Genomic DNA, 26,953 nt, shown 5'->3' on the forward strand with positions numbered 1-26,953 from the left:
GAAAACAATGATGAAGCACGGCGAGGAGTTAGGAAGCATTTTAACTCTCGTTTAGAAAACGAGAGTTTGGAAGCTCGACAAAACTTTCTTTGATTAGTGTTGTTATTGGTAGCAGCAGGGATCCTCAGCTCAAAGGCTTGTGACACGAGGGGGGAGTTAAGGAGAAAGCCACCCCATTCGTGGACCGGAGTGTGCGGAATGGAGCCTATCTGGTTTCATTTTTCCCGGCTTTGGTTGAACTCGACTTGTTCAAAGTCAAGAAAGTAGTTTGAAAGAGTCATTTGCCATTTGTGATTTTCATTGTAATCTTGGAGCCTCTTCCCTCACAGAAGAGCTGTATTGATTGGAGGTCTTAACTGAAGCCGCCTCCTGATCATCCCTTCATCTCGTCTTAAAGGGCACAAGCGAGGGACAGTGAATGAGAGAGGGTGAAATAAAGTGACACCCCGACAGAGTTCACTGAGTATCTAAAGGGAATCTCACAACTGCCCTTCAAGCCAAAAAAATAGAAGCATCCCGCTGAAGCACACATGGAACCCTGACCTCTTCTGTAAAGTTATGCGTTTCTTTGCTGTCACTTCTGTTTGTTTTTACTCCCCTTCCTCTTCCCTCCACTTCTTCATGAGGACAGGCAAGGTTGTTTGAATTTTGGATGCCGCTCACATCATGTTCATTCAATTAGTTCATTTAATTCTTCCCTTGCTTACCTTCCCTCTACTTTTTTTTTCCATTACCAGTGCTGTTTACTCACCACAGCTGAGGTCAGTGGAGTCTGATGGAGGGTTTTTGGGGTGGACGGTTCCGTCTGGCCGTTCAGACTTGTCATTTTCGCAGCACTCTTTTGATTTTAGTGGGTTTTTATTTCCTGTTTTAAGATAAAATAAACTATTCAAAATATATATTTCATTATGCAGTCAGAAGAAACCTGTTTCTGTTGATCCAAGTAGCAGCTAGTAGGAACATTTGAGGTTTACAGCTAATTTAATGGTAGAGTTGTGTCACATTCGTTGTGTTTCCACTGACTTTGAAATTGCAAAAATTGGATTTGCGATTGTAAATTTTCCTAATGAAAACTTTGAAAAAACTTACATTTATTGAAAAAAAAATTTTTTTTCTCTTGGAGGAGGTGGTTTTTGAGGCTTATCCAAAATGGCATATTTCACAAAACACTTTTTTTTTTTTTTTTAATCAAATGAGTCATGAAACCAACACCTTGATACCACGGGTGCCACAAGAGGTCCCACAGCATCGCAAACCATAATTTCCCCAAATCTCTTCATCCATAGTCGCTCCCACATAGCCTGTCGCTCCATGGCCTGAATAAGACGCCGACATCTCCTTTGATGGATGATTATGAGCGCTAGTGCCATGGCAGAAAATTGAATATATCTGCTGCAAATCAAACTATGTGATCAATGTTTTTGAATGACTTATCACCTGAGTTGGTTTGTGTTTATTCGCATAATTATGATTTAATGGAAACAGTGTAATTGCGAAATTGTGTTTTTTCGTTATTTCAAGAATTTCTATTAAATTTTATGCATATATGTAATGGAAACACACCTACTGTCAAGATTTGAAGAAGTAGAGAAAAGAACAATAAGTGTTTGTGCTTCTTTTGTTGAACCCATTGTGCTGAAAAGCTTTTAGGGTGTTTAGATGATTCAATTCTTAATTGCTTTGCTGCCAGTTTCCTGCTTTAATTAAAGTTCATCTCACTTAATATCACAAACTCACTGTAGCTCTCAAAAAGAGAAGATCATGTGTTGTTTAAGGTGATGGGTCCCTGTTGAGGACATTTTAACCGCTCAAGATTTTGTCCTGTCTGTTTCTGAACAGGATTTTCATTGTGTGTGTTTTTTGTGTTGCTTTATTTCCACTTTGTGCTTTTTGCCAATTAAAGTCAATTATAGAAGATCAAAGGAGATTCCGGGGGGATTTTTAAATATGGTATGAATAAATTCAGATCGCCTGGTTTTCACCATGTCCTAAAGTTGGTCTTAACAACTTCAAATTAACAATCAGAACAAACACAGTATTGTTTTCATCTGTTTACAGACATTTTTTCCCTAAAAAATGAGTTTTTTATTAGCTCCATTCCAAACAAACCTAGTTATTTAACTAAATATTCAAGGTTTCTGGTCAGAGTTAGGTCTGACATCTGACTCTTTTTGGCAAATCATCTGAAAAGTGCACCGTCTGATGTTCATGTCGGGACGTCCCCTCCTGGGAAGATTGGCAACTGTTTTCCACTTACGAACCGTTTTCCTCACTGCTGGATAAAAGTCTGTAAATGGTCTAGAAATGACCTTGTAGGCCTTCAGACATAAAAGAGCTGCAACTATTTCAGAACCTTATCTAAAAAAAAGTGAGTTGTAATGTGAAAACACAATTTTTGTTTATTATTATTATTGTTTAAATGGATGAAAGTGAAGCTTGAGGACAACTTGAACTGCCTCACAAAGATGAATAGAACATTCGATGCTCCACTTGTCTTTGTCTGCTTTTGATTTTCACTGAATTTCATGAATTCAGCTCCTTGTGAATGATTGTGTTCCTTAAAAATACAGTTTGCCTCCAGTCAGCTTTTAAAAAAGAATACATAAAATGTGCCTATCATGTTGTGGTGTGGATTTATGGAATGGATTGAATGAAGGTTTAAACGTTTACATGTATTTAAAAAAACATACAAGATATCACTTTTGAATCTTTACAAGGCCTTAAATGATAATTTTAAACAAATGAGCAAATGTCTTTTGTGTGTAGGTGTTATACAGAAGGTAATTTAAAGTGTTTTTGAGAAAAACTTTAAATAGATACGTGTAACATAAAGGGTAATAAAAAGGGGTGGGACCACAAAAGACTTCTACCCATACATTTTAAGTACATTGTTTGCTACACTTGTAAATTTTTATTTTTAGATTCTTATGTTTATTTTCATTTTGTTTAAAACAAAGTACATTTCCAACTCCAAAACATTTCCACTCACTGTTTCACATCGATGGTAAATCTTATGTAATTATTTGCAGCATGAAAAGATTTTTTTTTTTTGTTTCGTTATTTTACCATCAGTTCAAGCTTTTTTGCTGTTGTTTTTGAATGATTCATTGCTTATATCTTGTCCTTCACTTTATACCCTTTTTATTATTGCATTGTTTTGTTTTTTCCTGTCTAATGCTGCAGTTTGTTTTTACATTTTCTATCGTAAATACCTCTTATATCCAAGGCCAGAGCTATTTCCTTTTGACACGCATTCTAACTGTGTTCTCTGATCATTTTACAACCATCTGTAGAACACACATTAGTAAATTCACAGATTAAACATATCTGTTTATTCATATAAAAATATATTTCTGTGGACTCGTAATGTTTTTCTTTAATTTTTATGTCTTTGTTCAAGCTGTAATGATAGGTTGCTGAAATGATTGTCTCCTTTGGCCATTTTTTTTTTTTTTTTGCAAATATCTTTATGTTTTGCCATGAATTTCTGCCAAAGTTACAGATCAGACTCTGATCATCTTTTATTCTGTTGTAAAAGCATTTCCTGTGGGCCTTTAACTATAATTATAATGATGCTGTTTCTAGACAAATTTTAAATAGCTATCATTTTTTCAGACATAGTTTCTGCAGAGCGGCAGTAGTTCATTTGAAACTCACATCTGAGTTGTGTGCAGGACTGTTGGGGTGGAGCAACCCCGGCCCCTCTTCCCTTCCCCGTTCCTGAGCCTTTAGAGCAGGGAGCTTATTGGCCGACCAGCGTGTTTTTATGCTCTTTTTTAAGCAGTATATCTTTGTCTGCACCTGATTCACAACAATTTCTATAAAGAAATACTAAGAAATTCTAATTTTATCTCATTTATACAGTATATATAAAAATGTCCTTCACATCAGAGAACCGCCACAAGAACATGTTAAAAACACTACTTTCATCAGTAGAGTGGGTCTTTAAAGAGACATTACCTTCTAGATTTTCTTCACCATATTTTATTTTTATTTTTTTGCAAAAAATAAATTCACGGAAACGCTTAACTCAACCAAATTGTTTAAAAAAACAGCTTTGTGAGAATTGTTCCAATTTTTGGACTCATAAGATAAGATGGACAAATAAGAGATGGACATAATGGCTGAATGAACAGAATAATTGAATCCTATGTGACTTTGGTAACAATGAGCTCATGTGAGGACAGAAAATCCACAAGCATGTAACTCGCTGTCGCCCTTTTGATTCTACTTTCATCTTGCAGTCCACTTTATTGAACTGTATCCCCCCAGAATTATTGTTTTGTGGCGTCGTGTTTTTGCTCTCGTTTCCAGCAGTCAGCAAAGTAAAAAAAGAGAGAGCAGGAAAAAGGCATTCCGTTAAGCCTCGCACACATTCCTACACTTACTTTTGTCACACGTGATGGAGTGCGCGGTTTACCAACCTGGCCTTTAAAACCTCTCTCCCTGACCCTTTTTTGCAGTTGCGCCCCCATCCCTCTTTGTGCGTGCATGCGTGAGTGTTTGCACTGACACCCGGCTTCTGGGTTCTGATGCTGTGCAGGGATGAGGAGTACCAGACCTGAGATGTTGCAAGCTCTGCCTATCTGCTCTTTAAAAGCACAGCTAGAGCCGTGCGCCGCAGATTTCTATTAGGCCTGGTCTGCTTTGTGGGACCAAATCAGAATGATTTAGCACAGCTTATTCTTTGGTGAAAAGCAGGTTCCCCCTTTCGAGCTTTCAAGCGAGTGCATCAATAGTTCTTTTAGAAATATTCAATCCTTTTAAATAAAGTTATGAGGATCTCAGTTGCATCTTCTTTCATCCACTCCTTAAATCTCCCTCTTTTTCTTCTTTTCCCATCAATTTATCTCTCCCTCCTTTTTCCATCCATTACTATCAGAGAGGCACAACTATCTCTCAGTTTTGCAGCTTCTCTTTGGAAACTTTACAACGGGGCTTTTTCTCTAAGTACTTTAAAGAAGGCTATAAATCTGCTCTGTTTAAACCCAGACTTGTTTAAGCCGTGTTTTACTAAGACCTAATGCACTGCATTTCTCCAATTGCCTAAACAGGCTTTGTAAACATTTACCCCAAATGTATTTATGGCTTGACTGATACTCTGTCTGCTTGATAGCGGACAATGAAAGACAAGGAATGTGTGTTTGTTTTTGTGGGTTGTTTGCTGCATCTTAAAAGAAGGGCTGGTTGGAGTCCCATTCAGTCCATAAATGTTTAAATTTAGCTTTATGTGTCGTCGCTGTTTACATATATGAACTTTTCTCACATGAATTACACACTTTTATAGGTACAAACTTGTGTAAAATCTTTTTTCCACACATCCTGACTCTTCTATAACTTCTTTCAAGCACTATCAAAAGGGTTTGGGTATTTTTGCAAAATAAAGAAAAGCACAAACTCATATATATTATTTTTATTCTGTTTTTGATGAACTACTGGACTATTTTGTGACACACTTGTTTTGCACATTTTCCAACTTTAAGTAGATTGCACAGAAAAGCAAAAAATAACTGCAGCTACATTCTTGACAGGATCTAGCTTCACTTTCAAAACAACAAAATAAAGCTTTTTTTCCTCCCCCCCTATCTTACTCTGTTGATTAATCTCTCATCAGCTGGTTGTACGGAGCTGAATCCGGTCAAATCTTTAATGCTGACACAGTCTATGTTTTTGAAAGGAGGCAGAAGTTATGTTGCTTTCCAGCATCAACGTACTGCAGCAACAGCCTTCTCACTTGTGTTCTTAGAGGAGTGTATCATTCTTTTAAATAACCACTCTGATGTTTTAAACATGCTTTTGTGGCATTTTTTTCATGATGGAAGACATTTCTACAGAATATAAGTTTAAAATTACATTTTTGAGTATTTCTTAATTCAAGATTAGGTAAATCAGGAGCAGAATATTACCAATGTAGCATTTTGAGAGATTCGAGAGATGAATTTCTAATGAAGTTTTCCTAGAAAGTAACATATTTTCTTATTATTTTGATCAAAAACTGTATAATCATATTAAAACGCCACTGGGGACGCTTTAACAATAAATCAAAACATGACCGGAGTGGGACTTTAAAGGTTAAAAGCCGCCTGAGTGCGGTCATAAAGAGAAGTGTCACAGCAGTACTCATCCTGTAGTTTAAATAAATAGAAGACATGTTCTGATATTGTACAAATAAATGCCCTTTTTTGCATCTTATCTTTCTAAAGCTCCACTGTACTCTATCTCCAGTGTGTTGTGTCTTAGAGTACCCCGTTACGACCATGTTCTATACGGTATCCATTCTCTTTGTTGAGTAGCTGATTATCAATTTTACAACCCTGTCCTTTTTGTGTTATTTTTTTCAAGCTGAGAATAGAAGCGGCCACTGCATGACTCATCTTTACGACTCTTTTTATTGCCACAAGAAGGCCCGGTGTTTACGGTAAATGTATATTTTACGTGGGGATAGAGGGCATTTGCATCAGTGGGTCTATGTAAAGCATGTAGGAGGACTCCTAAGGATTTCAGAGGTTATTTCTGCCCAGCTGTCTGGTGTAATAGCACACAAGCAGTTGTGTGTTCTGACCCAAAACTCTTAGATAAAAAGCCTTTTTTTTTTTTTTTTGCTGAATGACATCTCCGATATACATCCTTTTGTTTTGTCCTCTTTCCTCCCTCATCCTGTTGTAAACCCTGACAACAGCACATTTCCCGTCAGGAAGAATTACACCACGCTTGGATCTAGAGAGCAGCATCTTTGAAGTTAAAATGGGGGGAAAATATCATAACTATAGGCTCCAGTCCAGATATCTGTGGCTGGCTTTCCCAGATGCTTCTCAAAGATTAAATTCATCAGTTTCCAGTGATCTGCTCTATCATATGGCTCTCCTACAAACTTGGCAGCCAGTCTGAAAGACGGGCTGTGCATGCAAAAAAGGAAAAGCTGGATTGTGTGGTTAAATAGGAAAAGATAAAAATCTCTCCAGGTGCCAGATATTTACAACACTTTTCTGGTTGTTACGCCTCAGTTCTATGAAAGCTCAGGATGTTTTGTTAAAAAATAGAAAATAAAGTGCAATTTTGCTAACCAACAACAAAAAAAATCTATATTTTTTCTCCAAGAAAACACATTGTGCCTCAAAGATAGAAATGTGAAGAATGTAGTGGCTCATCTGTGTTTTTAGTCTCCAGCATTTACTCTGACCTTCAACATTAAGCATCAGTTATGAGCTGCAAATACCAAGCAGGTGTGGTCACGTCATTGCTTCTAATACAGCACAAAAACACTCAGAGAAAGGACATGTGAGTGTGGAAGCCTGTTGGAGGAGGACATCTTTTACTCAAGTCTTTTGTGTCTACAGTCACTCCTAAAATAGATTTCAAACCCTATTATTTGTTGTTGTTGTTAGAATGAGAAACCTGTCAAATTTGCCTTTTTTTGTCCCAAAGAGTGGCAAATTTTGATTTAAATCGAAGCCTTGTTTATCTGCCCACAAAGATTGGTTAACTTGCTTTAATGCAAAGGTAGGAGTTACATTCTAACGATAATATGCAATAGGTGAAATCTACAAAGTAGGGGTGTGTATTGTCAAGAGCCTGGACACACGATATGTATCCCGATACATGTATCACAAATATTAATCGTGCATCGAAATATGAATGTCTCTGAATGTAATATAATGGTAAAATTCCATAATTAAATGAACATGATTGACATGAAGTTTGACACTGAAGGACTCTTAATAATGAATTAACTATCATCTTGTCAGTATTTTAAATCGATAAAAGTATCGCTAAAAAATATTGCAATAAATCGCTGAATCGATTTTTCTCAACACCTCTACTACAAAGTAGGTTTATAGATATTTTAAGGCTGTAAAACCCCTCACTACACACTATAAACACTTTTCTCTGACATACATTAATACTTTTACACTTTTCTCTCTTATTCAAAATCTCAAAGTTCAAAAGTTTGTAGATAATTACGTCAAGTATTACAAAATGAAAGCAAAGATTTGCTTGCGATGGAAGATTCATGTAAATTTGGCAAACTGAACATATTCTGTACGGGACACAAAATACTAAGGAGATAAATAATGATGTACAGCCAATCAGGATGCAGAACACAGAAAAAAACTGCACTGAAAACAATCAGCAAGACTAGAAAAGTGTAAACGCAAATGACGAAGGAACACTACATAACTTCAAATTTTATTTTCGAAGCCTTTAACTGTCTTTTCTAAAGTATTCTGCACTAAGCATTAATTTGCTAATGTGGGCGCTACTGTGTTTGCAAAAGAAACAACACATTGCCATTATGTGTTTTCCATTTGTTCTTTGAGAGAAAGAAACTGCCATTTTTGGGACGAATGACATTAGATCATCCTCATCCATTGAAAAAAGTAATAACTCCAAAAATCTGATAATGACCGGACATTTAGGGAACATCTAATCATCCTCTTTGAAAACCTGTTGCATGATGCCATTTGAAAAGCTGAAGTAAAAAGAAAAGTAACACTTTTCATGGTTTCCATCAAAAGAAAATTGTTTCGACCTTAACATTTAGTGTTGCCACAACCAGCAATTAGCATATGATTCAGCATTTAGATTGTGAGGTCTGTTCTGTGTTCTGTGTTTGCTCAGCAAGTGGAGCCGCACTAAATTAGCATTAATGAATGTTATGGTCTCCCATCAGTCTGACAGGTCTATTCTTTAGATCTACTTTAATTGTAATTAAGCCTTGATTAACGAGCTGGGGATGTTTTATTCTCTGTTCAAGAACGTGGCATAATGTGTTATAAAGGCAATCTGATTGGAGGAGTGCAGTTTGTATGCTAATGAGGCTCATCCATTTGTCAAAATAAGCTTTAGCTCTTAGAAGAACCAACATTGGTGAGCTGATCATCTCTGGTGGTAACGGCAGTCAGATCTCAAAAGCCAGAACTCATAAAAATTACTTGTTATTTTAGAAATTCTGAAATGAATTTAATTTAAGTTCTTTTATCTGTAACTTTTCTTGCAGTGTGTGTTTAGGGAGCACCATCGCCTGAGAGTATAAACAAGATTTAAGGTCAGCTGAAGCGGCGCTCTAGGCTTTGACCATGCGATGACCGTGTTTTGAGACAGAGTAGCTAAATATTTAAACTAGGCTTACCAGAGAGACTGAAAATATGTGAGCCGTCTTTCAGGTCTCTGGACAGACCAAAGCAGTGTGTGTTTTGAGCAGTTCAGTTATGCGCTGAAGAGCTAACAGGAAGCTCTTGTCATCATAACAGTCTGGCATGGAAACTTCCCGCTCAGCCTGCCATCCATTACTTCTAACTTTTACTCACCCTGTGGACATTGGAGTATTTTTCAAAACTGAAGATGAATGTCCTGTTGAGGCAACACTTTCCTCAAACGCTGGACAGAACCATAATGTGAAGCTCTTGCACAGGAATCCACGTCACAGATGTTTTTAGGTGTATTATGTGGCATCCAACAATCATGGAGAAAAAGTTGATTTGAACAAAAACAGAGACCAATACTCTGAAGTCTAACATTTAAGGGTTGGTGGAAAGGCCTAAAATGACTCAAAACATTTGTATTTCTGTCTTTGCATTTCTTTATCTTCTTTGGTTTACCTCATTCATACTTTTTTAAAAATCTAACCTTAAAAAGCTTAAAAATAACTAATCTCTTGATTAAATGAATGCTGAAGGGCATTTTCTGTTCATGTTGAAGAATAAAATTAGAGCAATCACATTTTACTTGCTTGTTTTAGACGGAGATGAGGCTATAGAAGCTTGATAATTCTACTCAAATTGAATTATGCGCTAAATCAACCTTTCATTTGAGAAAAGCTGGACAGCTGCACAGTTTTTATGTTGTGCAGATTTGAAATTCTGTGTTGCTGGTAGCATCCGAAACAGAAATATGCACATTTGAACTATTATTTGTAGCTTATTTATGTTTTTAAATCACATTCTGAGTGTTTTGCTGTCAAAGTTTGTCACATTTTGGAATCATTATTTATTAGGATCTGATTGACAACCTTAAGGGAGAACTTGGTGGCAAATTTGAGACCCTGATGACCACTACTTATGATGTGGTTTCCCTTTGAAATAACGTGGATTTCCTTCAGTTTGACATCATGTGAATAACATCAGACTCACCAAATTACCGTCAAAGTTTGTTATGAGGGAGGACACATAAAATGAAATCCTTTTTACTTTAGAGCGTTTTGCTAGAAAGACGAACAATGTTGTTAACATCATTTATAGTGTTGCATATCTGTGTAAAGCTTATTTTCTCAGCTCCAGCATCCATTGGAATCACATTGGTTGTGTAAAAAGTTGAGATTTAAAGAACGCCATCCATCCATCTTCTTGTCCTGCTGTATTCCTTTTGGGGTTGTGGGGATGCCAGAACCTGTCCCGGGTACCGTCGGGCAAAGGTGGGGCACACCCTGAACTAGACTGGTTCATTAGGGTCAACCAGCCTAATGCAGAGCTATATAATCACTCACTTAGACACACACACATGCACGCCTACGAGCAACTTAGAGTCACCAGTTGCCCTATGAAGCATGCTTTTGGACTGTTGGAGGAGGCCCTAATACCTGGAGAAAACCCACGCATGCACGTGGAGAAAATGCCAACTCCACACAGAAAGGATCCACACCGGGCCTTTTCACTGTGCTGTAAGTGTGTTTGCTTTATTGCAAAAGCTGGAAAAGGTCTAAACCTTTAAATTTTGACTTTTAACCTTCTCAAGATTTTACATTTCTGTAGCACTCAAGTGGAGATAATTGGAAATTCCTTCATTCATGTATTGAATTGACTGCAGTTCCCATTTTTTCTGTGAGTCTCGTGAGGCTTTGTGCTTCAGAATTCCCCTCCTTCTTTCCTGTCTCTCAGTCTTTTTGTTTCTTTGTTCCTCATCAAAGGAATTGCTGACACCTTCTACTTTCATCAGTATTATGGAACATAGAAAAAGAAGGAAATGGCGAGTAAAGACCAAATTGGTAAGAAGTTGGGAAGTCAGACCATACGAGACTTTTTCCTCAAGAACTAAAGAGTTCTTGTGCTGAGAACTCAGGAGCAACCGCCAAACACTTTGTCACTGCTTTGGCGTCGACTGATGACCATGCCCTCAACACACGAGTGAATGTTGACAGATCATTTCTCCTGGAAAGTGTCACACCAGCTCGTGGGTGGGGAAAAATGCTGGCGAGGTTGCGGTCAGCCTCTTAAAGTCTTCAGCACGCCTTCTCTGCTGTTCTTTGTCAGCTTGGATGACTCTTTCACTCCAGGCTCCCTGAAATGGCCTGACAATGTGCTCGGCTGCTGAAGAAGCGCTAGAGTGGCTATTAGCCACTTGTCTTTTTATTCCTCTGAGAAAATGAAGGCCTCATTAGTTTGGTGAGCTCAGCTGTCCTCTGGTGCTAATCCTGCCGCCACAGTCCAATTGTGTGTGCAGATGACCATGTCCACACGGCCTACACTCTTAAAGCACTGTCCTTCTATTATAGAATATAGTTTTAATCTAGAACTAGTATTTCAGAAAAGGACCTTTTTAGAAACTCAGTGTCGGAAAATTCACATCCGTGTGTTCATTTTAAGTAAAAAAATTGAAATGTTATGATTGTCAAGTATTTAATCTTTATATAAAGACAAATGTTGATGTATATTTAGGTTTACCATTTTTAAATTAATTGTAAATTTTCATTTTCTCTGAATGTCTTCATTATTCTCTGTCTTACTAATTTTATTTTTGTTAAAAAAGTTTTTTTTTAATCCTTGTGCTTTTATTTTGTGAATCAAAAGAGTGTGGAAACATTTTTAGAAGTATACCAAATTATTTTAGCAAATCATTTTCAGTTCCATTTCCTCACTGTATTAAATATACCCTGGAAGTGGAAGGTTTTCTGCTTTTGTTGGCTTTTTTCTCTTGCTACCCAATAAATTGCAGGTGTCTGTTTTAATTTTTTAAAACACATCAGCCCCTAAAAGAAGCTGTGAAACGCAGAGCTCTATAGATAAATAAATGGATGTATTTCATTTGCTCATCTGCCATGTTTTGCCCCAAAGCTCAGTACTGATTCCATTAACCTGTCAGGAAAAAAACATCAACTTTAATTGAATAAAGATATAAAATGTTTTTATGAAGCAAAATTGAGATCTTAAACTGTTGTCACACAAAGGAAAACTACAATGGCTGCACCACGATGAGCACACAGATACTGGTAGCAAAAAAAAAGACTTACTGTATTTCCTAAATAAATAAATAAAGCTGCAGACGATGCCATTTTAATTAGCCCAGTTGGTTTCTGTCTTTACTCCCCGTGCATGCGTGGGTTTTCACCGGGGACTCCGGCTTCCTCCCACCGTCCAAAAACATGCTTCATAGGTTAATTGGTGACACTAAATTGTCCCTAGGTGTGAATGTGAGAGTAGATGGATGTGTGATTGAGGCCCTGCGACAGACTGGCGACCTGTCCAGGGTGTACCCCGCCTTCGCCCATCAGTGGCCGGGATAGGCTCCGGCACCCCCGCGACCCCGAACGGGATGAAGCGGTCAAGAAAATGGATGGATGGTTTCTGTCTTTAGCAGGGGTTGTAGAAATTGTGCAAATATTGAAGCTTTTTAATTAAGAATGAGACATTATTGGCTTGGTGCTATAAAATATGTCCACAAGCCTTAGAAGTAAAGCTTGGTAAAATAAACAAAAATTTGGATGTGACCATTCTTTTGTTTTGCAGGTGAACGAGGAGACGGTGGAGAGGCTGGTGGTCCAGTATCCTCACATCGTGTTCAGCACAGTGATGCAGGACTGCAAGAGGACCCTTGAGAGAGCGTATCAAATGGGCTGGAGCCCCAACACGTCCAACTCCTCGTAGCTAACGCCGGACCTCGCCGAGTCACAGACGCGCACGCAGAAAAACTGAGTTCTGTTCAGCTCTGCCATGCTAGCTTCTCATTCACCATCACCACATGCATGTGTAGCAACACAAGACAAAGCGTCGAGCCATCTGAATCCTTTAGGTTTCCATTCTTGATATTTTCCACTTTAAATGATCATCCTTCAGACCAGAAGCAACACAAAAGCACGTGTTACTATAAGTTAAGGTTAAGAATGTGAAGTGTCTCTGGAACGTCTGCATGCAGAGGAGGGAGTTGACTTTTGACTGCTTTTGATTATACTTCTATAAAAACAAGTTTTAATCAATTAAAAAAAAAAGATAATTTTCAGCACCTGAAAAAACTGAATTTTATCTATAAGAAGGTTTTCTCTCTGTGGAATGACTCAGCTGTTACAGACCAAGGAGATTAAAAAATACAGAGAAAACAAGCAAACGAAAATGTGATTTTACTTTTGTGTTCATTAAAAACAATGTTTATTGAACATAAGTACAGTGTTTAATGTTAATGTTTTTGCAGACTTACAATGCAGTGTTTTTTGGCTGAATCTGGTTAAATTGAGATGAATGTCTATCCTGCAGAAATCTAAAATTGAATTTTAGTTATGGCCTTCATGTGGGTCATAGGAAACATTAAAAAGGAAGTAATTGGTTTATTACCATCTAATTCATGGAGCAAAATCAATTTTTGAAAAAAGAAATATTTATCTGATTTATATGAAACCTTATTCATATTGTTTGGTCTACATATATGCACATATATATAAATATAAATATATATACAGACATGAATACTGCATTAGATTTATTTAGTCAACTTTTGGTTTTGACATATTTGTAACATTAGCTGTGTAGCAAAGCAGTGAGCGTTTTTTTCTCTTACATGTGGAGCAGTTTGAAAGAAAACTGGCTTTTGAATATAAGTGTCTGAGTGAGTGTTTTTTTTTTCTTTATTATATAGAAGCTATGTAGTGTACAGTGAAAGAATTACAAACAGCCAGGGTATTTTTGTACGGCGTGCTCAGTCACCTCTCGCTGTCACTCACACAGAAACTAAAGCTCATTGGATTGAACTGTAAACTTTTTCAGCGGGGTTGAGAGTTGAAATCCGACTCGTTTAACCCTGTTCAGGATTTGTAGACTTTATTCAACAGAGGATTTCTCTTTCCTTCCTGTTTTGATCTCTTTCTGTTCTTTTGTAATCCCTGTGCGCACTGTTTTCTCTGCTAGATGTTGACTCACTTTATTCCTGATCTGTTAAGACAACCATAAATGACTGGATTTACATAATGATGAATAAAACACTACAACTTGAAGCTTTTTTTCCCCCCTCTTCTTTCACTAGAGCTTGAAAGTACATTCAGAATGACAGACGGATTCTTTGCCCGCTTTATTTTACGTCAGTTTCTAAACTTTCTATTACATTGATTACACTTCATCGTCATAACAGTGATAAAATTGACCTCCAAAATGTTTTTCTGACAAATGAGCATCTCTTTTTCTACAGACAGCAATGCATTCGTAATGGCTTTTGTAGCGAGCTCTATGACACAACAGTCAACCTTCATCTCTGTTAAGGGACACTTTCAAAGTCGGAACTATTTACGAACACATCTGAGACAAAGCGAGGAGACATCAGCTTGCTGCCCAGCGAGGCAGCAAAGGCCTCAAAGAGCTAACAAGCTGTCACTCAGTCTGTCTCCATTCTTTGCCGATATCGTCCTTTCAAGTGGCTGTTTTACTGTTCAATGTGATCTGGTCGTTTCATGTCTGCTGATCAAACACTGGAGGTAGCGTGAAGCAGGGTGTGAAGGTTCCCAGATTGAGTCTTTGTGTTGTCAACACAGTTTTTGTCAACTTGAGGCTCATTCGTTTAAGCTCAACAGGTTCATGCTTTCAAATCAGTCTTGTAATCTTTCTTGAGTGAATTTAGACTGTTATAAACCTGCAGGATGTGTTGATGAGAGCTTTTTTGGAAAATAAATAATAACAGTCTGCAGATGAAACGGACATCTGTGGAGTCTTTTCATTTTACCTCTTTTGAGCTCAGAGTTTCTTCTTTTTTGTGTTGTTGAAGTAGATTGAAAGATATGAAACTATTTTGTTCTCCTCTTTTTATTGTTTCCTTTAACCCTTCTGGGAGTATCTCGCCGCCTTCAAGAAGTAGTCCTTGTTACAGCAGTCATCTGTGGGCGTTTACTGTAATAGATTTAACAGGTGTTCCTTTTCCCTTCCATCTGTAAATGTTCAGGAACCATGTCTTGTAGGAGAGGAAAAACATTATAAATATTTAAAACAAAGCAGATACTCAGATTTTCTCTCATTTACAGGGACTTTTGTGCTCTAAATCTGTAAAACTTTTCATTTGAGCCCCCACTCTAATAGGATATTAGCGGTGTAGGTATGAACGGGGGAAACCTTAGGGACACAAAACTGCATTAGTGGGATGTACAACAAAAGATTGTGGCTGGAGCGAAACCACAGCTGCTGCCATTATTCTTCTCTCTGAGCCGGGTTATTTGTCTTGTCTTCATCTGATCCCAGATCCAGATGATGTTTCAGAAAGCGGTTTGATGTCTAGGTCTGCTGGGAACGCCGTCATTTCCCCATGAACCCTAAAGGCTGTATCATTATATCTTCTCTTTACTAATTTACTGATACAGTACTGTTCATCAACTGTCAGTCAGATTCAGAAAAAGACTTGATATTACTTTACTTTTGCGTGTTTTCTTACATGTTTACCACTGTTTTTGTTGGTGCAGCAGAAACAAATAAGTCAAGTGCTGCCAGTGATGCCAAGAGCACTTTATCCTCCAGTCAAAACATCTCTAATGTTCCCTCGGTAAGAGCATGCTCTCCTTCAGCCGCGTGTACCTCATTGGCCGTGACAAGCAGAAACATTAATAATTTGGCCTGGTGTCTTCTGCGTCTGTTCCAGGCTTTCTGATTTCCGAAGGACACGGTATTTTAATCTCTCTGCCACAAATGAGCTCTCCTCCCCGCGCTCCTCTCATTTCTCTCCTGAGTAAATTATGCAACTTTCTGAATTGTACTGCCTCCAATTAGCGCCTCTGCAAATGTGAGGATATTCCATCGATTCTCCTGTTGATTGAGGTGGATTCCATCAATTGCTCATTCTCCTCCTCAGACTCCTGCAATATTCATCAAGGTGGAGGGACGCATTCGACCGCCACTTGGATGGGAAGCCGCCCTCCGAGACGGGACGGAGTGTGCGTGGCGCGGTAGAAGAATAACTATGGAGTGCAGTAATTAAAAGTGGTAAATATTCATGTGGTCATTTCATTTTTAATGAGGTGCTGATAAGAATTGACGTTGACCATAGCGGACATTTGTCATGTAGGACCTGCAAGGACGTCGGACGAGTCTTCCCTAGAAATTACTATTTTTCTAGACCTAATCACAGCTGACATTGACGAATGTCCTCAACAGAAAAGGCAGTCGCTTGTTTGAACTTCCTCTCAAGAATTAATGCAGTGCATCTTGTTAGAATGAAGGCTGTGTTTAGAAACAGGCAGTTGCCTTCCTCAATCATCGGTACTGTGACATCGCGTTGCATCAGAGGCTGTTAATAAAGTTTTAGAATTTGATCTGGGCGTTTGGGACTCAGCGATGCTTGTAGTAAGCTGATCTTGGCATGGACGGTGCTCTCAAAGACTCATTTTTTTTTCTCGTTAGGATGGCATTTGCAGCTTTAAAGGGGCCCTACCATGAAAATTCTACTTTTTGAGGTTTTGAGCGCATTATACTGTTCATTCCTCACTGTAAAGAACCCCAAATCGGTGTTTTGATCCTCTAAAAGCCTGCACTCTCAGCAGTAGCCCCTCCCATACCTACAAAAACGAGCGGGTCCTATTGTGCTGACGTCAGCATGATGTGAACCGCCCCCTCCAGGAAGAATCTGTGCTGCAAGCTCCGCCCATAGACCCACTTTCTCCGCGGAGCATACGGGGATAATCAGCAAAGCGTTGTAATCTGAGAAGAAGTGGTTCATCTTGTAGCTCATTTGGCTGTGAGAGGTTTAGGTGTTTGTTTAAGCTTTCAAACAAAGAGCCAGCACATCAGAAGTGGTTGGATTTGATCTTCGGGAGCACGCCACAGACCCGCCAGAAACTCTGTCTGCAACCGCCACTTCACAGATGACTGTTAGATAACCTTGGTATGTATCAAAGTGGATTGGCCTAGAGAGTAAATCTGAGAGCCGGCGCCATTCCTACAATCAAGTCGGACGAAGAGGCCAGACTCGTAAGTAAATCATGCAGTAAACTGTAAGCTAGGGGAGTCAAACTCAATCGCATAAGGGGCAAAAATCCAAAACACACCTTAGGTCGTGGGCCAATCAGGATAAACATTTATTGAACAATCTAGAACGAAGAACTAAAGCTGATAAGGTGAAAACGTTGCAGTCGAACGCTGAAAACACTGAAGCTAATAGCTGAAAACACTGAAGCAGTTAAAATATTAGCTAAATACTAAATTAGCCTAAAAAAAAAAAACGTAGGTTATCCATAACAGCTAGCATGTAGCTGAACAATAGTTTAACTTCAAAATATCTTTAAAGAACGGAAAAAAGTCTAAATTAGCCAAAACAGCTAGCATGTAAATATTATCCTAACTCAAAACAGTCACGGTAAATGCCAAAATTGTCCAAAAGCTCACAGAATGCCAATTTTAAAACTTTAAAACTGTAACTTTTTAACATAATTATGAAAACTAAAGTATTATTCCTGAATAAATCCACTTAAACCTTAAATACCTTTCAATGTTTTACTCTCCATAAGAATATATTTTGTCAAAATTAAGGAGCGAAAGGCGGTGCCTCGGAGATTGAGTCGTTTTATTTCCAGTTATTAAAACGGTCCACAAAAATGACTCATGTTTCATAAATCATTTGTTTTTTAGTGTTCCGAAGGTAATATATGATCATATATATGTATATAGTTTACTCTAAAAGCCTAAAGAAAATCATGGTATACCCCCTGTAGTTATTATGGATAAATTGAGCCAGTACTTTCCTTTGACACTGGCCACCCGTCTCTGTCTGCAGGTATTTCTGCGAAACCTTCCCTTCAGTCCACTCGCCCCGGACTGAGTCAACTTTATTCTGGCACCGTCCCGCATTCCCTCTGCTTCACCCCTGGTCCTTTGAAACCCAAAGTCCTTCCTTTTCCCTGTAAATATGTCAATCATGCGTCCACGCTGGGCCTTGAGTGCTCCTAAAGCTTCAATATTCATCCGTATTTCAAAGGAAAATGTTCCCGTCTGTCATCGTGCAGTGTTCTCACCGCGCTCCCGGTAGGAAAGATGCTGTTTTCTTGCTAAACCACCTGTGGCGTCCTGGCTGCCCATTGACTGCTGTTGACTCTGCAGTTGTGAGAGAGCATTCCACTGAACAGTGAAGATGTTAATGGGTTGACTTTGTAACCGACACTGTCTTTGAGCTTCCAGAGAGCCTGGTATTTATGACTCCAGAGGAGTCTGAGCAGCCCCGCGGAGAACACCAGACCAGCATATCTGAATTACTCCTCTGCTTGTTTGAGGTGACTGACATCAGTTGGGGGTGGACAAATCCTTCCTCCCAGTCCACAACGTCAAGAAAACTTTAGAGGGATGGACCTCAGCAGCTCTCCGCTTGATGTATGAAGAAAGAATTTACCTGTGATGGTTTTTGCTTCTCACCAGGGGCGACAGCTGCACCGACTCTCCAATCCCGCCAAGATAAAACGAAATGAAATTTGTTAATCCGTAAAGTTTGGACTCCCTTCCGATGGGCTCATTCCTTCTGCCCAAATCCACCAATGACTAGCCTCCAAAAGAAAGTGAGGTGTTTGCGCGGATAATGAAGCGGGTCTGATTCTTGCAGTGGCGTCGCTCCGTGTAGATGTTGTCTCTCTGCCTTTCAAGCTCCAGTTAATTGCGGCGTTTAGGCAGAGCTCACTCTTGCCTCTAAACGGCAAAGGTTAATTAGCAATGGAAGGATCTCCACACAAGATATGTTGACATTTACATTTCATCCTGACTAAAACAAGAAAGAAGCCCATGTGGTGGCACTGGGGTGGGAAAAAAAAAAAAAAAATTCTGCCTCCACAAACATGCTCATCTCTATGCAAGACTTGGTGTTGATATGCAGATTTGGCAGTTGGATGACATTTAAAAGTAGTTAATTGTGCAAATCTTTGTTTTAGACTGGAAAGGTCGTGGATAGTGAGAGTCTTTCATCATGGGCCCCCACCCCTCCAGTTCCTGTCGGCACAGCTGCGGCGAGGGGAGGGAGGTTTGTTGGTTTCTCCGCTGACCGCCACATCGCGGCCCGCCACTTTTCAAGGTGGTTCATGAATATTTATATGCACAAACTGTTTGGGAAATGAAAATTAATCTTCAGCTCGACGGGAGATGACTCTGCTATCTGTTTTCACAAAAAAAGAGGGGGGGTTTGTGCTGGTTCAGGTTGAACGGGGATAAAATATTTTCTTACTCCTAAACGAAACCCGCTTTCTTTTTGATGAGACTGTTTTTTTCTTCATTGCAATCCATTTTGCCTCATATTACAACGCAACCCCACAATTTAGAAATGTTTTGAGTTCCAAGATTTATTCATGCGAGGCTGGGATCACCCTAATATTGTTATTTCATGGAATCGACTCTCTCAATGCAATGGGAAACTGTTAAATAGATTTTTTGCTTGTAATGTTCATATTTTGACTATCGCCGTCTAATGGGCGACAGCAGTGTGTGAGTACAAGGAATTAAAGATACAGCAGGTGCACAGATTGGAAATTTTACACCTGGTTTCACCTGAACAGCACAAATGGATGCATAATTGCTCCATTTCATCTTTTCCATTCGCAGCATTAAAAGAAGCTTGTTGGGAGAGCAGAGTAAGGATGAATCTATCCAGCTGGGGACGCCGGCAAAGCTCGAATCTGATCATTCATATTTCTGTTTGTGCTTAACCTGAAACAAGAAAACAAAAATCCTGCCTTTGATTCGGCTGCCATCAGACTTCCTCCAAGGATCACCCGCTCCTATTTGCTCGCTGAAATAACTCAGCACAGATTTCATCAACGCCTGATTTACCGGCTGCTCTTGGCTTTCTCCTTGAAGCATGATTTCTTATCCTCCCCGGGGTGGATTTCATCAATTAAAAGCGTTCACTCCTGTTCAAAAGCTACAGATGGCCAGCGTCAGGCCTGAGCGGGATCGGCGTCTCCCGGCCAACTGCTCTGACATGTCAGACATGCTGGTATGCCTCGTCACTCCCCACTCGCCTACTGTAACAAAGGTTGGGCCCACTCCCCTCTGGAGCATCAGGCCCAAGTGGCTCGCTGAGATGCGAGGCGTGACGGAGCCCCAGTCTCAAGGCCAAGAGTTCACCCCCCACCACCGCTCTCCTTTCAAAGCACCCCCCCTCTTCCTAAAACATAGTGTCCATATAATCCTTCTTCTGTTCCAACTCTCACCACTCAAAGTCTCTAATCAACCCCCGCCCTGCTGCCTTCACGGCCCCCTCAGACCAACACTGTCCTGAGTTTCCATTTTTCATCCTCAAACCTCACACATTCTTTCAGCGCTCCACCCCGCGTCCTGACGGATCGAGCCGTCCCGCTCGCCTTCTGGGGTGTGCGTTTCACTGGCGTTTCCCAGGGCGGGGGCTCTGGAAGTGGGGCAGAAAGCGGTGATGTCAGAGCAGTGTCTGGGATTTGTGTGAGCGGTGTCACTGCATGTGGGCGTGCAGTTCGTACCTCGCCTTCAGAAAGGCCAGCTGTACAAATGCGGTTCCGAATGAGGGAGGTGTTGAATTAACGAGGCAGCCTATTCTCCTGCGCCGCTCCATACGCTGACCTGGAAATAATGAGGCTGAGGCACATTACAATGGATCTGTATGGGTTATGTTCTGAAAATTACTGGACCAAAGGGGCTAATGTTGTGGTGCGAGGGAAAACCTGATGAAACAACGGAGCAGCGAGGCAGCTGGGAGTAATGAGAAGATTGTGATTTAAAATAAACCGAGATGAAGTGCACTTCCACAGGATGTGGGCTGACGCAGCGTTCCCTGCTGGGCTCTTTAGACAGTGGTTGGGGATAGATGTTTTTTTCAAGCCATCAAGAGATGGTTTACTCAGCTGTAACTAAACTCTAGAACTTCACGTTTTCTCAAGAACATTTCAGTTGCTTTCTTATCAGCCAAGCATGTGATGAACTTGTTTGGATTTGCTTTATTTTGTCAATTAAAACTGTTTTAGTTCATTATATGTAGATTATAGGTTGGCTTTCAAACATCACTAAAAATGTTTTTGTGGTGTTTGATTTACAAATATAATGTAATTTCTAATGATTTGGTTTGTTTTCTCTTCATTTTCTTAAACTAGTTTGACCCAGTTTTCATAGGGGCCTCACTTGACACATATTTACACCTCTGGGAGCCATGGCCCCCCTCCTCACCTCTAAGCTTTCCCTTTGACCAGTCGGGTGTTAATTGCCTTTCTCAGGGTTATTTCCACAAAACGTACTGGGGGAAAGCTGGCCAGACTTAAGGGTTTAAGGAAATAAATCTTTCTGCAAGCCAACTATGGTATTTCAGTTTTAAAAAAGAACAAACTTTTTATGTTATTTTATTAATAATAATCAGTAAAAATTAGTATTTCTTGCTCATTTTCATAATAAAAAAAAACCTTTATTTTTAAAATTGTTGTTATAAAATAAATATTATTGACACTTTGAATGAACCCGATTTTCAGATTTTTTTTACATATTTCATTTTGTAATTTTTTTTTCCAAATATGGTTGATTAAAACCATAAATTGTCAGTAAAATACTTTTATAATTACTAGATCAACTGATGATATAACTCTTGACTGATCAAAGTAGTTTAACTCCTTATTTAGGTTGATTTTTTTATTTTAGCAAAACTGATTTGAATTTCTATTTTTAAGTTTTGTCTCTGAAAATCCTTTTGCAACAAAGAAAAAAAGTTTCTTTTTTGCTTTCATGTTTTACCAAATGCACATAGAAACCTAAGCATTAATTTAATAAAAGATTTTTGTCATTTAAATAATTTAGAGTGAATTTGGACTGATAAATGTAAGTTTGTGAACATTCAGAAAAAAATATACATTTGTTTTACGTGTAAAAGGAAGTTTCCTGTTATCTGAATTTGTATCATTGGAGTAAAGATGAAAATGTGAAAAACAAGTGTGAATTTATTGCAGCAGTATGGTTACAGCGAAAAAAGAGAAGTGGAGTGAGAACCAATAAACAGCAACAAAAATAAGATTTTTTTTCTACCAAATTGATACCATAAAAGACAAGAATACAAATCTTGAGATAAAAGACTGATGGATTGTGGTTGATGAAAAAATAAGATCAATTTCATAACCTAAAAGGATCAGCAGAACAGAAACAATTCTTTGAAGCTGGAGTTTCAAAAAGCTAAATTGAGGTCCAAACAAAATGATGTTTTTGCGCCAAAAGGCTTTAAAAACAGAAGCCTGAAACTCACTGTGCAGTAAAAAAAGTTGGTTAAAACTAAACGTGTTTGTCATTGAGCAGTATTTACCCTGAACCCAAATGAAAACATTTTTATGAATGAACCCATTTAATGCGTGACCTTTCTTGCATACACTCAGAGCTGTCTTTCAGCCTAAGCGTAGAAAAATATGCACAAATATTCTCCTGGGAAATGTTGTTATCAAATTTTCCAATCTAAAATTGGCCAGCCTGGAATTCCAGACTAATGTCAGAAAAAACTGAAGTCTCTCCTGTCATCGGCGTAAAAAAGGAATTGTCTAAATGTCGACACTTCGTCTGCGTTCAAGCTTGTCCCTGAAGCTTTCTTTGTTGCAGCTGTGCGATGCAGTGATAGCCAGATATGACCTCATCAACATGAGCCAGGCTTCCTATCTCACAATTAAACTGGTTGAACAATGCACTGGCACCAGCATCAGAGCCGGTTTGTGTGCAGAGCCTGGGCCTGCGTGTGTGAATACGTGACCGGCTTCCACGACTCAACCCCTACTACCACCATGGGGCAACGAACAATTGAAACAGAAACTCTTTTGTTGGAGGAAAATCTTAAATAAGGAGTTTTAAACATACCAACCCATTTATTTCAGCTTTTTCTGGTAGTTTTAGTGCTTTTATGTCATTATTATGACGGAAAATTTGATCTTTTTTGGTCAAAATGAGGTCAAGAAGAAATACGAGCTGCAGCAACAAAGTCTTAAAGCCTTTACTTTTGACCAGGAGGTTTGTTTGGAAGCCAAGTTCATGTTTGTTTGAAGCTTTATAGATAAGCAGAAACACATTCATTTTCCCTGTTTCTCCTTTTTCTCTTTCCAGCCTCCTCTTTACATCCATCTTTCTAGCACTATTTAGATTTATATAGCGTTCTGGCATCAAAGGGTGTTCAGGCGCGATGATCAGGATTCGTTGTTTGTAACAGGGAGGATGTGGTCAGAGTCAGATCTTGTCTGATAAGGGAAGTAATTTACGGTTAGCTGATTGAATCAAGCGGCTGATTCTCAGGCAAAGAGGAGATTACTATTTCATATTTCCAAAACCTAAATGAGGCTGCTGTTATTAACTAATAAATAAGCTGAAATTAGTTTTAGTGGTCACAGCAATTTGTATCCTAAATTGGTGTTATATCCAAGAAACAAAAAAATGTAGGACATGCAGTGACTTGCTGTGTTGAGTCTTTGTTTTTAAGCATTTTTCTAGAGTAGTCAAAGGGTTTGGATAAAGTTGGAAAACATGACAAAAACTAAACTGGTCTGGGACCAGGAGCCGCTCTCTGACCAGTCTTTTGTAGTATGTTTCTAATCAGTTTAACCTCCAATTCTCTCTGAGTCTTCTCAGTGTGAATAGGCTCCATGCTCGGAGCGGAACAACTGGACCAAAATTCCCACTGGAATTACAGGATGTAACAGGGCAACAATAAGACACAGCAACTCACTGAAGTGTGGTCGGATGAATGCAGGCTCATTGATTGAAACAACTTTTAATGTGAAACTTTTTGCTTCTCACACGGTTTTTCTGACAATCTATCTAATTATTAGAGTACCCTCTCAGCTGAGAGGGTAAGAAGTGTTGTACCTGACGTTGATACAGATGTTCAAAATTGGTCAGCTTAACATAAAGTTTTTTAGTGAACTATCCTGACAGCGATTGTAAAGTTTAGGACTTCTATTATTTTTTCTCAAGTTGCATTGCCACACCGTTGCAATTCCTGGCCAATGAGTGAAGAGATCTGTAGTCATGTGGTTTTGTTTACAGGCTTTAGTGTGAAACAAGAATGTCCAGTTGACAGCAGTCTGAGTACAGGCCAAACACAAAGTACAGGACTCGATCTGGACCAAATAAAGCAGATTTGGTCTGGACTAACTGACTTTTCCATCTGAATACGCCTTTAAACTGCATTTAACCATGTATAACCGTGTTTTTTTTTTTCAAATATTCATTTTGTTGATTTTAACATTTAATAAACAATAAACAACAACAACCCCCCACTTTAACTGCACCAGGCTACTACAGTGGAAAAAAAATATTTCAAACAGTAGGAAATTTAATAAAAAAGAGGAAAAGGGGACCGCCATAAAGTTCATAAATATACACTGTTTATCGTAGCGCTGTACGGGTACACAAACATAGCAATGCAAATACATGGCAGAGACATTTTAGAATAATAAATAATTCAATTAAATATCAATAATTATGGTGATTAATCAAAGAACAAAAGTGAAATAATAGTCTGAGAACAGTAGAGATATTTACTGGGCAATCGTGTTTTTTTTTTTTTTTTTTATTTGGCTGTTCCCATTTTACTTATCTCCTACTATTACTTAATTTTAACAATAAGCCTAAGCAGTTCAATTTTTTTGAACACACTGACTTCTTTTTATATTTAATGCTTCATTAAAACAACTTTTATTTGCTTTCTTTTATTTAAACCTTCCATATTGCTGTCTTAAACAAGCTTTCTGATCAGATCCTAGAGGCTGCATTGAAATTTCAACCTTATTTCCTGTTGTACCGCGAGAATCATTACCTGCAATTATCCTGAGCTTTCTGTTTGGCACTTTGAATGCTAATCAACACCGGGACGCCTCCTTTAAATAACCAAAGACTGTCTCCCAAAGATCTCTTCCTCCAGAGATAAACTGCTCTCTGTAATTTCTAAGGCCTGTCCTGTAAAGCCACAGTGGAATACTTATAAGGACTCCCCTCAGCCTGTTTAATAGCTTCAAAAGCCCCCTGGTCGGCGGAGTTTTTAACCACGTATGTCTGCAGAGCAGCACCTCATCTCTGATCACAGCAGCTGGGTCAAATAGTGAACCTCGTGGTGCGTTTATTCTCCTGATTCCAGCCGCAGCCTCTGTAGTTTCACACCGATACTTTGTCAATGCCACTGGGTTTATCCAGTCCATAATTAGACTTGGAGACTGTGTCAAAGGCGGTGAATTCACCATTAAAGTATCGCCACAGAGCCTCTGTTGCCTTTACTCTCGCACAAGAGCAAGGAAGGAAGAAGAAAAAGCAGCTCAACTTCAATTTCCTCCTGCTTCTGTCTGAGTTTTTATCTCTGTGATCTGAGGGTCGGCTCCAAGATCTGTGAGTCTGTTTCCGTCTGTTTCTTTATATTCCTCCCTGCAGACCTGCCTCATGTCTGATCCCAGATCAGCAAGATTTAACACTAAGGCCCGTCTCAAGTGTGTTTCTGTCAGTAGGTCTCTTTCTGAAAGAGGATTCCCTTAAACAAACCCCTTCAACACATCTTTGAGGTGTAAGACCTCAAACCTGCGTCGTTTCCTCTTGTAAACGATAAAGTGGAAAGCATTGTGTGGCAAAAACACAAACAAAAATGTGGCCTTTGTAACCTTTGTCCAAGCGACCCGCAACCTCCTGTCCCTCATCAGCAGTGCTTCAGATCCATGAGGTAATAAACACGGCGAGCCGCCTGACCTCCGCCACACAAAGCTCGTCTCGACTCTGCATCTGCTATGACAGGAATCTCCTTTTCTTTCTTTTCCGTCTCTTTACAAGTCGGACTGATGTAGAGAGGCGTATTGACTTTGAAGGTTGGCTGCAGAAACCTCACAGACTTTAAACTTAAAGCTGTCCAAGGTAAAAAGCAAATCAATACTTTTCATATTCCACTGTGGCAGAGTGCTATCGACCGAGGCCTTCACATAACACGGTGACTCACAAACCGGCGTGCCGTGTCACTCCCAAACATGCTATTTTAATAGGATCGAGACACTCTTTATGTCTGACGGGTCAGACCACTGTTCTTCCCTTTATTCATCTTTTTCCTTTGCTTTACACTCCTCACTTTTCTATTTTCCTTAAGGATTAATGGATCAGAGAAGTGGTTCTATCCACACCACGAGTTTTGAGAGAAGCCGTCAAAACCAAAGTGACACCGGGATGGAGGCATCTATCAAAGTGTTTGTGTTGCTACAAGAGTGCGTGACACTTCTGACGGCTGTAACGCCGCGCTCTCCGCTGCGGCACCAACAGGCACGCACTTTAAAGAAGAGATGCCTGCCTGGGCTTTGTTTTAAGAGACTCCATGCATGTCGCTTTTGTTATTCAGATCGCCCATCTTCAGCTCACCCTGTGGTAAATCGCAGGCAATTTTCAGACCCCTCTTTTGGTGTCCTTCACGATGTTACCCAGAAACAGTTGGAGCTGTGTGTTGATGGTCCAGTCACATTTATTCCATTTAAGGTGATGTCCTGTCCTGCTGCTGCAGGCCAAGACCCCCACCGGCAGCGTGATGCAGCGGTGAAGCAGTGGGAGTCGGCACCCTCATCGGAGGTGATGGCGCTCATGATCACCTTCATGCTCATCAGGGACTAAACGAAAATAGTGGCGCTCAGATGGATACAAGCTCTAAGGTTCAAATGAAAGTTTGATGATTGAGCGAAACTTATAGTGAAAAATGCAAACAGAGATAAAAATCTGCTTCAAAAGACAAATCTTTCAAAATCTTTTAAACATATTCAGTTCGAACTGATAACATAAAAAATAAACAGAAGCTCATTTACTGTAACCTA

At 39.3% G+C, this 26,953-nt stretch overlaps 1 protein-coding gene across 1 annotated transcript in view; it reads left to right on the plus strand.

Moving 5' to 3' along the window:
• The window catches only part of fbxl17 (F-box and leucine-rich repeat protein 17), a 229,773-nt gene extending 215,579 nt beyond the window's left edge, over positions 1-14,194 (plus strand). Inside the window, exon 11 of the mRNA XM_024276157.2 lies at positions 12,720-14,194. Coding sequence (XP_024131925.1) covers positions 12,720-12,857 — 138 coding nt within the window. The 3' untranslated portion in view covers positions 12,858-14,194. The remainder of the gene's footprint in view (positions 1-12,719) is intronic.
• Positions 14,195-26,953: the final 12,759 nt, after the last annotated feature.

This window comes from Oryzias melastigma, linkage group LG9 (assembly GCF_002922805.2).
Source record: "Oryzias melastigma strain HK-1 linkage group LG9, ASM292280v2, whole genome shotgun sequence".
Classification (NCBI taxonomy): Eukaryota; Metazoa; Chordata; class Actinopteri; order Beloniformes; family Adrianichthyidae; genus Oryzias; species Oryzias melastigma.